This window comes from Coffea arabica, chromosome 5e (genome assembly GCF_036785885.1).
Source record: "Coffea arabica cultivar ET-39 chromosome 5e, Coffea Arabica ET-39 HiFi, whole genome shotgun sequence".
Taxonomy (NCBI): Eukaryota; Viridiplantae; Streptophyta; class Magnoliopsida; order Gentianales; family Rubiaceae; genus Coffea; species Coffea arabica.
The window spans coordinates 16542000-16554353 of NC_092318.1; the positions used below are offsets into that span (position 1 = coordinate 16542000).

Consider the following 12354-nt stretch of genomic DNA (forward strand, 5'->3'; position numbering starts at 1 on the left):
ATTGTAGATTGTTGTTTTGTCCTTGTATGTTTTGGTGGAATGCATACAAAAATGAAATGGCTAGGTACTTAAGACACCGTGGTAAATTTATGTTTGAAACATAAAAGTATAGAATTTCAAAAGATGATATGCATGGTGTCATTTTCGTCTAAAGATAAAGGTGTAGAGCTGTAGCAAGGACTATTATTGGTGATAAAGTGTTCAGAATCTGAAACGTTCACGTGTATTCATTGTTAGGTAGTGAAAAGTACAAAATGTTGATGATAGGAATATCTTCAGAGATTTAGTAAATATTTTGGACGTTTGCTGTAAATTTTTTGCGAAGGCTTGACAATTATTGGAGCATTTTAATATCGGTATTGATAAGTTATAAATTTAGTATTCACTTAAGCATTTGGGATAAAGGAGCTGCATAACTAATGGCGCACTTATGTAATGAGGTGAAATAAAACCGAACAGTATTATTGGAAGGAAAAAGGTTCTAGTACATCAATGGAAGCATTTAAAAAGCCGTAGAGGCATGATTAGATGACTTAACAGAGGTTAATTATAGCTTTAAGCATCTGAATAAATGCTGAAAGTGTAATACCATGGAAATAGTTTTTCAACTCCATTATAATCAAATATTAAAACAGCAAATGTGGTCTATGATTCTGGAATAAACACAAGAGTGTCGTTATGCTGCAATTGATGTTGAAGAGCGAAGCTTCTCCAGTTCTTTTTCAGGTGTTTCCCTCTGTAATGTTATTGCCAGTTTTGATAAGCACGGTGGGAGTTCTTTCACTGTTGAAGAAGTGAGCAGTGAATCGTGGAATTTTCTAATAATTGTTAAGAAAAGTTAGCATGGAAAACGGACATATAAAAAAAGGCTAAAGAAAATAGATGAATGCGCATATAATAATAACTTACCATTGAATTTGGCGTTGCTGAATGGAAAATTTGATAAAAACAATGGAAATCAGTTATGTTTTGACAAAAGTCTGGGTTTAATGATGAAGTGACATCATGGCGGTTAACTGATAAGGATGTGGTAGCTGAGGCCATTAAACAGATAATGCATTAGAAATAATGATAATTGAAATGAATATAGGAAATAGAGGAAAACATATACAGGCCTTGTGTATAGGTAGCATTATTCTTGAAAATATTTGGGAGTGGAACTATCCAGGATAAGTAAACTTGTTGTTGGAGTTCACAGAAATGAATAACGTCGAAAATAAGATTTCCAGCATGGTGAACCATCAACATATCATGTGTGTTACTGATATTGTCATGGCAATAGTCATCCCATCCTTCTTCAAAGCAGCCATTGGCAATTGTGAGTGGCCATTTTTGCATTCCATATCTGAGGATGATTGTGTTCTTTCCATGCTGATGAAGTAAGAGTTGAAACTGGGTAGGAAAAATCTGGAATTGGTTGATGGAGCAATTAAAAGTAAGCAAACTAATAGAATATATTATATTTGGATAGTTTGAACGTTTTTTTTCATAAGGAAAGAAAAGTTCACCTGTCCTCTGTGACAACATTTGAAGAGAAAGCAGCAAGGGGTTAAGTTGCTGGTTGGTTGGTGGGAAGCTGAGGGTGGATCAAACATATTTTGTGCTATGAAAGTGGCAGAAGAAGGAGAAGATAAAAGGAGGAAAAGTTGGTATGATGCTATTAATATAGACAGCAAAAATGCTGGTAAATTTTGGAATTAAAAGAAAATAAGAAACAGCAGAGATGGGTGCTTGTAGACAGCTGCAGCTTTTTGTTTGAGGTGTATGGTATTGAATTTTGGTACATCACGTGTTGAATATAGGACTGACTATATAAATATATTTAACGGAAAGAAGAAGAAAGTTTTTATTAGTATTGTTAACGCTTGGCGATGTATTTTTATTAGTATTTTTATGGTCATGAGATAGCTGGGTTATGGTTATTAGGCTGGACGGTTGTAGCCCTTCCTGATTGGAGATATTTTTGCTTGAACTGGATGAATTTATTGTTGTTTTTATTCATACTACAAATTATATAGCTTGATCTGCTTTATTTTACATTTAATAAAAGGACCCCTGCTGATTTCATAATTTTGTTGTTTAATAAATAGTCGTATATCTTGGGAGAAGAGGATCGTAGAGGAAGTCAGTGGTGATGGTGTTGGTGATGTATGTATTTTGTTAGCAGTCCATGTAATTATTTGCTGTTACATTTGCATAACTGTGTACAAACATGAACATAAGTTGGTTGTACTTTGCAGGATTTCAAGGGCTAGGGGTTCAAGATAATGGGTGGATGTGATAAGCAGGGTTTTGTCATGAAATAGGGAGGTTTGCCTCCTGGGTGTGTGTCTCTTACTTCGTAGAGGTTAGAATCTCCGTGAGGGAAAAAATGATGTAATAGGTATTATTGCAATTTGCAGTCACTTGATGAACTGTACATTTAACTTGATTAGGGACCCTATGTGAGAACCCTGAAAATGGATATATAAGCTAGTGCATATTTCATTTGCATTTCTTTTATTCCTTAATAATTTCTAGCATTACTTTTACTTGTTCGCAATTAAGAACGTAAAAATAGGTCTATGTGAAAAAAATAATATAATTTTCCTAAGTTATGAAATTTCTTGGTTTTGCTAGACTAAATTAATATCTTTAGGGTTAGATTAATTTTTCGCCTTAATATTAAATGTAAGAATACCTAAGTCCTTAATGCTAAAGTATTGATACTTGAGTAAATAGAATTACGATCTCAAAATAAATTATTTAATTCCTATGATTAATCTCAATTAGTTGCTAATGTTAAATGTTAATAAGAATTTCCGTGTTAAGATAAAAACCAATGAATTTTAGACAAATATGATTCTAATATATGAAACATGCTTAAGGCGTGAAAATTCGATAAATATATCCTTATCTTTCTTTGTTTTTCAAGTAAGTGCGTAAGTATAATTTTTGTGTGTGCAAATTTATACCCTTGGATTAAGTTATTATTTTATTTGACTTTATATTACCAAATCGATAAAATTCGAGTTAGACTAACTCTATTTCTTGAGAAATAATAATTGGAAATTCTAATAACTAATTTAATCGCTAATTAATATAAGAATTACTAGGAACCTTAATATGCAAGTTTAATCGATTATTATTCGATAAAAATGGTTTAGGTATATTAGGGTATAATTAGGCGTTCAAATCACACTTGGGGATAATTTTTAGAAGTGAGTTAGAATTGAGAAATTAAGTTGAGATTAGGGAGCAAAGTGAAAAGACTAAAATACCCTTACCTTTCCATGCAAACCAAACAAGACGTCTGACCGCAAATCAAATCACATTTGTTATTACCAATTCGATACGCAACCAATGTTATACGCAATCGATTCTTACACGAAACCTCTATTTCCTAAACAACGGCACCACCAAACCATCCTTTCTATCTCACGGCTAAAACCACAAAACCATTCATTCTAATTCACATTTCATATCACAAATACAAACCGCAACTTCCTTTCTTCTCTGCACAAGTAAACCACAAACTGCTTCCTTCTTAATACCGAGATACCATTCCCTTCATCATCTCATTTCTTTTGCCCAATTGCACCGAAACTACTGCAATCCCTCTCCACAACCGCACCTTACCTCTTCCTCTGCATTCGACCAAGAGCATCCGAGAGAGAGAGCTGCCTGGTGAGCTGCATCCGAGAGGTAGGAGGAGCGAACGTGAGCTGCCAGAAATTTTTCTGGTTCTGCCGTAAGTTGGAGTGAAGCCAGGGAGGAGATTTGCAGGAAGCTTCACCATTCTATACCTTCATCTTCAACCAACCGACCTCAAAGCCACCAGCTACAACAAATTACAGCCGCAACTTAGGAGCTAGAAAACCACCGACTGCACTTGACCGAGAGCTAGGGAAGAAATTTCTGGAATATTTCGTGTGAAGGATTAGCTGCTAACTGAGGTAATTTCTGATCTAATTAGGTTGATTATTGGTTGAGCAAGCTGCATCTGAGATTGCATGTTTAGATTATACAATCGGCTACTGGAATCAAACCATTAGGAAATTTCTGTTTTGACAAAATGTTGCTATCGAGACTTTGAGGAGTTAATGCAACTCCATTTGCGTTTTCTGTGGCATCTGAACACCTAAGTGCCTTTAGCTGAGTGAAGACTTGAAGATTTAGACCATGCATGTTGTATTGTACATTCGGATGATGTGTTAAAGCAGAGGAAATTTCTGGGTTGGGTTAAGAAAATTTCTGCCGAGAGCTTAGCTTAATTATTGCAGCTTAATTTGGTTCAATTTTGTTGCTGTCAAACTGATTTTTGGTCTGGATATGATAGCTAGTTAATTCAGCAGTTGTGCATGTGAAATTTAAGTGCAAAATATAGGATTTAACCGTAGAAAAAAATGGTTTGTGACTAAACAAATGCTGGAAGAGTTTCTGATTTGGCCGAGGGCTTAGCTTGAATTTTTGCAACCTGATTTGGTTTAATGTTGTTGTTTAAACTTATAACCATGATTAGATGGTTAATAACAAGTTAATTAGGCTCTGCATGCAGCTAATTAGTTAGTTTAAACCAGAAAAATAAAATAAAAATGCAATCTGTTGCATGCATGTTTGTCCGAAGCTAGCTGTACAGAAATTCTGGAAATTTTGGGGATTTGCAGCTGTTGTCTAAGTTAAATTTTGAATTGGAAATATTAATTAGCTAGATAAGTTTTTGCATGACTAATTTGGGTATCTAAAACCATGTTTTAGCCGAGGAAAATTGGATTTATAAATACCCAAGGGTTGGAAAATTCTGGAATAGCCGAGAGGTTTGATCAGAAATTTTCAGTTTGTTTTCTTTTGGATTTCAAACTATTTCTGGATGATTTTAGTTACTGAATGAATTTGGTTTTGAAGTGGAAATTTTTAATAGCTAGCTAAGTGTTTAAATGCTGAATTTGAGTACCTAACACCCTGTTTAAACCAAGGGAAAAATTTGATCCAAAGTATATTAGTTGCTGAAATTTTATGTGATAGTAAACGGTGGAGTTGGGATCTTAACTTGATTTTAAATTTTTCCCTGAATCTTGATGGATGGAAATGTCTGGAATTTGTTGTTTTGGAGTTTTATAAGAAATGTATGGATGGTTGAATAAAAAACATTTTGGTGTTAAAAGAGAAAAAGGAGTTTTTCACAAGTGAAGAATGAAACTTCAGATTTTCGGATGTCCCTGACCAGTTTCAGTAAAATGCTCATATCTTGGTGTAGAAAAATCCATTTAAGGCGCCGTCAGTGGCATTTGAAACTAGAAACATAGGCCTTTGTCCTGTAGAAATTTCGTATTTTTCCTCCATGTATACTGCTGACCGTAAATCCTTGAAGTAGACTGTTTTGGTAGGAATGCCCTGTTTCTTTGTGAAACTGAAATTGGGTTTTGGATTGAACTTGTAGCTTACTTGTGGTTTAAATTCTTGATTAAATTGTGGTTAGAAGTAATTGATGTTGTCAGGGGCTAATGATTGATGAAGCCCTTGGCCATTGGAATGATTTTATAAAGTATTACTGGGTGATGGAAGTTAATTGCTGGAATGTCTTGGGGCTTTACCTTTATTTTTATTTGCTTATCATGGGTTTGCTGAAACCAAGTGCTAATGATTGATGAAGCCTTGGTTGATCATTTTATTTTATTCAGAGATGCACTTGTTGAAATCTAGGGCTAATGATTGACGAAGCCCTAGTAATTTGCTATGTGATTTTTGCCATATTTTGATCCATATTATAACTTTGAAACGGAATCGGTGCTGTGGAAGTTGTATCGACCTTGCGAACTCGAGTAACTGCGATCAAATTAATCAAAAATATTTTTCCAACTAGTATTATATTATAAAACTCCATATCTAGTGTTTTGCCTAAAACTTTCCAACTCGATAATTTCCTTTAACTCAAACTAGCCTTGATAGCTATAGTAAATAAGTTCTATAGCTTTTGGAAACTCTAAGTCTTATTTTAATTCCTTTTCTTACCTTAAGCTTTGCACTTGGATAGTTAACTGTAGGAAAAGTTCCAAAATATGAGTTTTACTAATTTTAGTGAAAAGCTTGGGAGACTTGCTCGGCAAGAAACCCTATTTTAGGAAAAATAGTTTTAAGGATAATTTTTGCAAAAGCCGTAACTTTAAAGAAATGTTCAAAGTAACTTCCTAACGTGGATATTAAGAGGTTTGTCGACTTATTTCAAGAAAACAATACTAGTTACCCTTTTATAAGGATAAGTATCTTAAGGAAAACTACAATAAACATTTCTTCTACTTTTGTCAAGTTTTAACCTAAGGGACTCTTGATTCTTCTAAGGAAAAGTAGACCAGTAGTATATTAAATATACCTCGATGTCTATAAACTTAAAAGCTGAGTAGAAACTTATAGTTTCAAAATTTGGTTTTTAGGATATTGCGAGGACGCGGAATTCGATTTCCAACTTGATATCTGAACTCCACTCTTGGTGAGTGTCCCTGCCTGTTCTATGCTTACCTGTTTAAAGTACTTCCTTGACTCGATATGTGATAAATTGTAAAACTGGTTTTTGATCCATCGAAGTGAGCTATGTGTACTTTATCGCACTAGCCGTTCGAGTGGTGACTTGTGCAAAAACAATTTTTCTCCTGAATCCTTGAATCTAAATGTAGTTACGTCGTTGGGTGAATCCCTCGACGCATGAATCTAACTACCATAAATCTAAATGTAGTTACGTCGTTGGGTGAATCCCTCGACGCATGAATCTAACTACCATAAATCTAAATGTAGTTACGTCATTGGTGAATCCCTCGACGCATGAATCTGATTGCAATCACGTCATTGGGTAAATCTCTCGACGCATGAATCTGATTGCAATCACGTCTTTGGTGAATTCCTTGACGCATGAGTCTAACTACCATAACGTCGTTGGGTGAATCCCTCGACTAATTTTATACGGGTATATCTCGAGTATACTGCGTCGGTAGACGAAGTTCGGGCCCGAAGCAGAGGTATGAACGGTGACGGGTTAGGATTAAAATAAGTGGATCTACATGGATTATAAGTAGTGAGAGTTGACGGAGGGTCAACTACGATCATTGGTGATCAAGCGAGGGAAATGGCTCCTGAGAGCCCACGTATCCTACCTTGTGCTGTTATACGCTTTCCTAACTGGTTAAATTTGTGCAGTTATTAATCGCTGTTTGAAATTATGTGATTGCATGTTTTGGGGCACCACTGAGCTTTAGCTCACCCCACGTTTATTGTTTTCCTTAACAGGTTCTGGAAACTGAAAGCTGGATGCTTATTTATGTTTTCCTTTTGGGATTGTATTTGAACACTAATACTTATTCTGTGGGCTGTAATGTGTTACTTGGAATAATGTATTTTCCTTTTTGGATTGCCACTTGAAGCTGGAAAATGTGTAAACCCTAATTCGATTCTTGGCTTGTAAGTTGTATTATGGACTTATGCATTTCATCTATCCGGTTTGATACGACTTTGTACTTTGGTAAGTAGCACGTAGGACGTTTAAGGGCCTCGACTGGTTATTTTATCATTGCTATCTCTGAAGTTAATGTGGCTTTAGGTATGATTCTATTCGGGGAAAAATTGTTTTGTAATAGATTAGTTTATTCTTCGAAAGGTTTCGGGTTAGATTGCTCGTGTGAGTCCTGGCGAGAGCTGGGCAGACGGCCCGCCAACCCTCTGGTTCGCCTTAGGGAGAAGTGGGGTCGTCACACCCTATGGTTTCGTGGTTATGGGAGGAGAAATGGCGAGCGCAGCAGGAAATGTGCTGGCGGATGTATTGCTAGCGTTGATCTCTCTGTGTTGAATGTTGTCATTGTTAAGAAAGGTGAGAATGACCTGGCTGGACTCATTGATATTGAGAAGCCAAGAATGAGAGGTTTACAAAAGGCTTCAAAAATTAGAAAGGTCTTCAATGTGTTAAAAGAAGGGGATCTGAGAAAGTATGTCAATACACACAGGAGGACGGTCACAATAAAGGTTGATGAGTTTTTGATTTACTGTTATTCTTTACTGCATTTGTTCCTTTTCCAAGTCGAGAGCAGAAACACTCTAGCGCGGATTGTTGTTGAGTTTGTATCAATGTTTATATCATTAGGTAAAAAGGCTAGCAAAGCTCGTAAGATGCAGAGGTTGGTTGCTTCATTGATATTGCAGAGAAAGAGAGCAATAATTGCTCAGAAAAAGAAGAGAATTGCAAAGGTTAAGTCTGAAGGAGCCGAGTATCAGAAGCTTCTTGCTAGCAGGCTAAAGGAGCAGGGTGAGAGAAGAAGTGAGAGTTTGGTTAAGAAGAGGTCAAGGTTAGTTGCAGGGTTGAAGGCCTCTATTGTTGCTTAAGTTATGACCATATTTTTCATGTTCATGTGTGCGATTTGTATGCTTCATTTTTATGCCTACGTTTGAGAAATTTTTGCCTAATACTTTCTTTTTTTTCCCTTGTAATTGATTTAAGCTTTGGAAGAAGGTTCTGTGAAATAGAGTGCAGCATATTGTTTTTGTTTATCTGAAAATTGGAATTGCAGCAACCTACGAGATATCAATGGTGATTAGATAAGCTGTTGCTATAAGCAATAGAAGCCGTAATCTGAATGAATGAGAAAGTTTTAGAAAGCAGCAACGGAATAAGTAGGTCTGTATACAACTAATAATAAATAAAGTTGACTTTTGAGGATAGTATATGCGTCGAAAGTAGCTGGTTCATTAATACATACGTACAAAAGAAGAGGGTTCATGAAAGAATCAACGACCCTTGTAAGAAACTTGCCAAAATGTAGGAGTGCAAACCATTGGTAAGGTGCATGTATCTTACGAAGACAAAAAATGAATAACTCTGCTCTAGGTTAGTTTTGATTTCTTGGTAGAGCTGGTGGGTTCATCTGGAGAGTTGCCTGCGTTGAGCTTGTCTAATTCATCAAATTTTTCAGAAAGGCGCATGCGAGTCTTTGAAGGTGCAAGATTTTGCTCTGGAGCAAGTTACATAACAAAGAATTGGTTAAGAAATAGCAAGTAAATAACAGTACATGAAAAGAGAGCATACGTAATTAAAGCGTAAAAGGGTAAACATAGAACAAACTTAAGGAGTCTTAAAGCTAGTGAGAATAATGCAAGTGTCTGCTCTATATCAGCACTAGGAATAAGGTTAGGACAGAATAGGTATTAAAAACATGAGATGGACTTGAATAAATAAAAAGGTTTCATTTTTGTACAGGACGTTAGCACATAAAAACTAAGGTTTCATTTTTATTGAATGCATGCTGCACAAAATACTTGAGGCAAATAAATGGAAGAAGAAGGCAAAATTTGGAACTAATATAGCAAATTGAATAGAAGGTGAAATGGCCTAAAAAACAACAGAGTTAAGAGTTTGGACAAATCTACACGGTTGTGGCAGTCATTTTTTGCTAACTATGTAAGAGGATTTGTTGCACTAAACAAATGTAATTTGGGAGCAAGGACTTTTTGGAACTCTATACACCAGTGAAAGTAAGCACAAACAAAATTTCAATATTGCACTGAGGGTAATCACAGCATACAAATTTGTGGTTCTGCTGCAAAACTCAGATGTACATGAGTAATTTTAACAACAAGTGTTAAATACACTTGTAAATCCAACCACACAATTCTATGCATGCTCTAAATAGATAGATACAACATCTGCAATGGAAAAGCAATGACAAAGCATATATATATTTTAAGCACAACTGAAATAGGATTTCCCACTATCATATATAACTTCAATGGATAATCATCTGTGTTAAGAAGGCAATAGTAAAGATAACAGGAAAAGCAAGAAATAATACGTATAGCTACTCGGTGAAAACCAATGAACAGAATATAACTTGAAAATTAATTTAGAGCTGAGCTGCAAAGATACTTGGGGGAAAAAAGAACGTAACATAAAAAAGTTGTAATAGGATCTATTCTTGTGGACCTTTCCTGCGTTTTTCTTGAATTTATTAAATAGAAATTGAAACATGACATAAATGCAAAATAAGACTATTAGTAGCAGTAAAAGTAAATAATTAAATAGGAAGTAATCGAATAAGAAATTAAAATTAAGTTCAGAGTATCCGTGCGCTTACCTGTATCAGCTAGTTCCAGCGTTGGGGACTGGTCATTAAGCAGTGGCAAATCATTTTTTGTCTCACTTACTACCTGAGCTGAACTGGTAGCATGATCAACTTCATAGTAATATATAACTGTGTAACGTTGCCTAGCGTCTGCTAGCTGTGCTTGGACTGGTTTTATATGAATCAGAAAAGTCTTTGATTTCAGTTGTTCATGAACAAGGTCAAGAGGGAGCTCAACATTCTGAGAACAAGAGGGAAAAAAACATGAGTAATGTTGTAATAGGTCTGTCAACAACTTTTTGAGACAAAATAAAACCTCATTAAAATGCTGCGTTGCTTCAATGGAGGTGAATGTTAAAAGCTTCTCAGCTAGTTCTCCAAATATGGAAGCTGGTATAGCTCCACTGTCATCAACTAAATCAACATCAAAGCAACATCTGGAAGTATAATAAATACAAGGAGAATTAATATTTTGGGGAATTTATCATCATACATGATAAAAAAAGGTTCACACAGCGATGACTTATGAACTATCACCTTGGTACAGCTAGTTGCTTCTCCTTGCACGAGTTGCAAGTAAATTCAACTTTATAATCTGCTGCTGTGGCTCGATAGCAATTCTTACAACTCATATACCAGTATTTTTGGAATATGTGTTCAAAGTAGAAGCGAGCTCTCACCCAAGTTATCTGCAATATTAATAATGATAAGAAAAAAGATGTAAATATGGCAACAGCAAATTGTAAAGGGAAAATGGGAAAGAGTGTTTTAATACCTTCTGTGATGGGTTAACATTGCAAATTAAGGTAGCTTTCTGATCAACTCTGAGAGAAATTGCAAGATTATACTTCATGTAGTCTCTTTTATCAAGAACATCTGCAATCATTTTAGAATTTCTAAGTGCCTTGTGCAAGGAGAAAAATGCAGAGAGGATGTAAGAAGGGAAAATCATCTGAGGTTGAAGTTTTATGAGATAGAAACATGTCATTGGAGTACAATATACCAGTTTTTCAGCTCTCTTACTTCCTGTATAGGCGGATCAACAAGTATGACAGAATCAAACCAAGTGCCTAATGCAACATCTATAGAAAAAGCATCAATGTTATGACAACTGATTCTGTGAAATGTATATATAAGAAGGCGAGAAAAAAAATATTTCAATGTATAAAAGGAAAAAGTACCATTGTAATTCTTGACTTTAATTCGACGCGCAATAATGACAGGATAGCTGTGGAGGTTAGACAGTAGCTGTTGTCCTTCATTAGTAAGAAAGTCATCCCATAAAGATAGAAATAGTGTTTGACATCTGTAATAATTATTAATATAAGTAATAAGTAGGTAATAACTTAATTCAGATTTGCGGTTAAGATAAGAAATGAGATACTCACTCTTCATCAAGAAGGACAAACTTTTGAACATTTGATTCTTTTGTGTTTCTATTCAATGTCTTCCTGTCTAATGCAGCAATCACAACACCTAGCACATCTGTAAAGAAAGAACCAGCATCATGGAAGAAGCACTAATAACAGTGTAAGTACAGCAATATTAATTTGTCGAAAGACTTACCAACTGATTTATTCCTGTCATCCATGTGATGCACCAAATCAGTAAATTTTGTATAGTTAAACTTCACAGGCATGATTTCATTGGCATCATCATTTATTTCTTGAATGACAGTTTTAGTGCTGATCACCCATTGGATAGTGAGCTCAGTTGTCTGAAATTTTGCTGGGATAGGTTTCACTTCAGCATTCGTGATCTTGTATTTTTTGTAAACACGTAAGAGCGGACTCATTTTAGGAATATCAGCATTGAAGATTATTGCTTCTACTTTTGATCCCTGGAACATAGAAGCCTACAATGCTGAGAGGGGCACTGGAATTCCCTCCCAATGCTTCTATCCCTGGAACATAGAAGCACTGCTGAGAGGGGAACTGGACGGGGCCGTGGGCGTGGAATTAGGCAACCTACACCTGAGAGGGGCACTGGGGAAACCTCATACGGACCAAACCCTGAACCTAGGATTGACCCCAACGTCCAAATAGCTGCTGCCATGCAGCAAATGACTGATTTGCTAGCCCAAGTGGTGCACCAACAGGGTCAAAACCCTAACCCTAACCCTGGGAACCCTGGTAATCACATAGAACTTTGAAGGGATTTGTTTTCATTGAGTTTGTGATTTAAGACTTGGATTTGAGCAAGGCAATGATATTTGATGGATGATTTCTGAGCCATACTTGTGAAATGTTTCTTGCATTATGTACTCGATTGCATATCA

At 35.7% G+C, this 12354-nt stretch overlaps 1 protein-coding gene and 1 pseudogene across 1 annotated transcript; one reads left to right on the plus strand and one right to left on the minus strand.

Annotated features, from left to right (window-relative positions):
* Positions 1-1200: 1200 nt before the first annotated feature.
* On the plus strand, positions 1201-8343 carry LOC113743871 (small ribosomal subunit protein eS6-like; annotated as a pseudogene).
* A 498-nt stretch (positions 8344-8841) lies between these two features.
* LOC113743872 (replication protein A 70 kDa DNA-binding subunit D-like) lies at positions 8842-11925 on the minus strand. Its single transcript, XM_027271956.1, has 9 exons — positions 11643-11925; positions 11465-11561; positions 11258-11382; positions 11100-11158; positions 10852-10980; positions 10614-10765; positions 10393-10513; positions 10089-10317; positions 8842-8969 (listed from the first exon to the last, which is right to left on the minus strand). The coding sequence occupies exons 1-9, from the start codon at positions 11923-11925 to the stop codon at positions 8842-8844; spliced, it is 1323 nt and encodes a 440-aa protein (XP_027127757.1).
* Between the last annotated feature and the right edge of the window lie 429 nt (positions 11926-12354).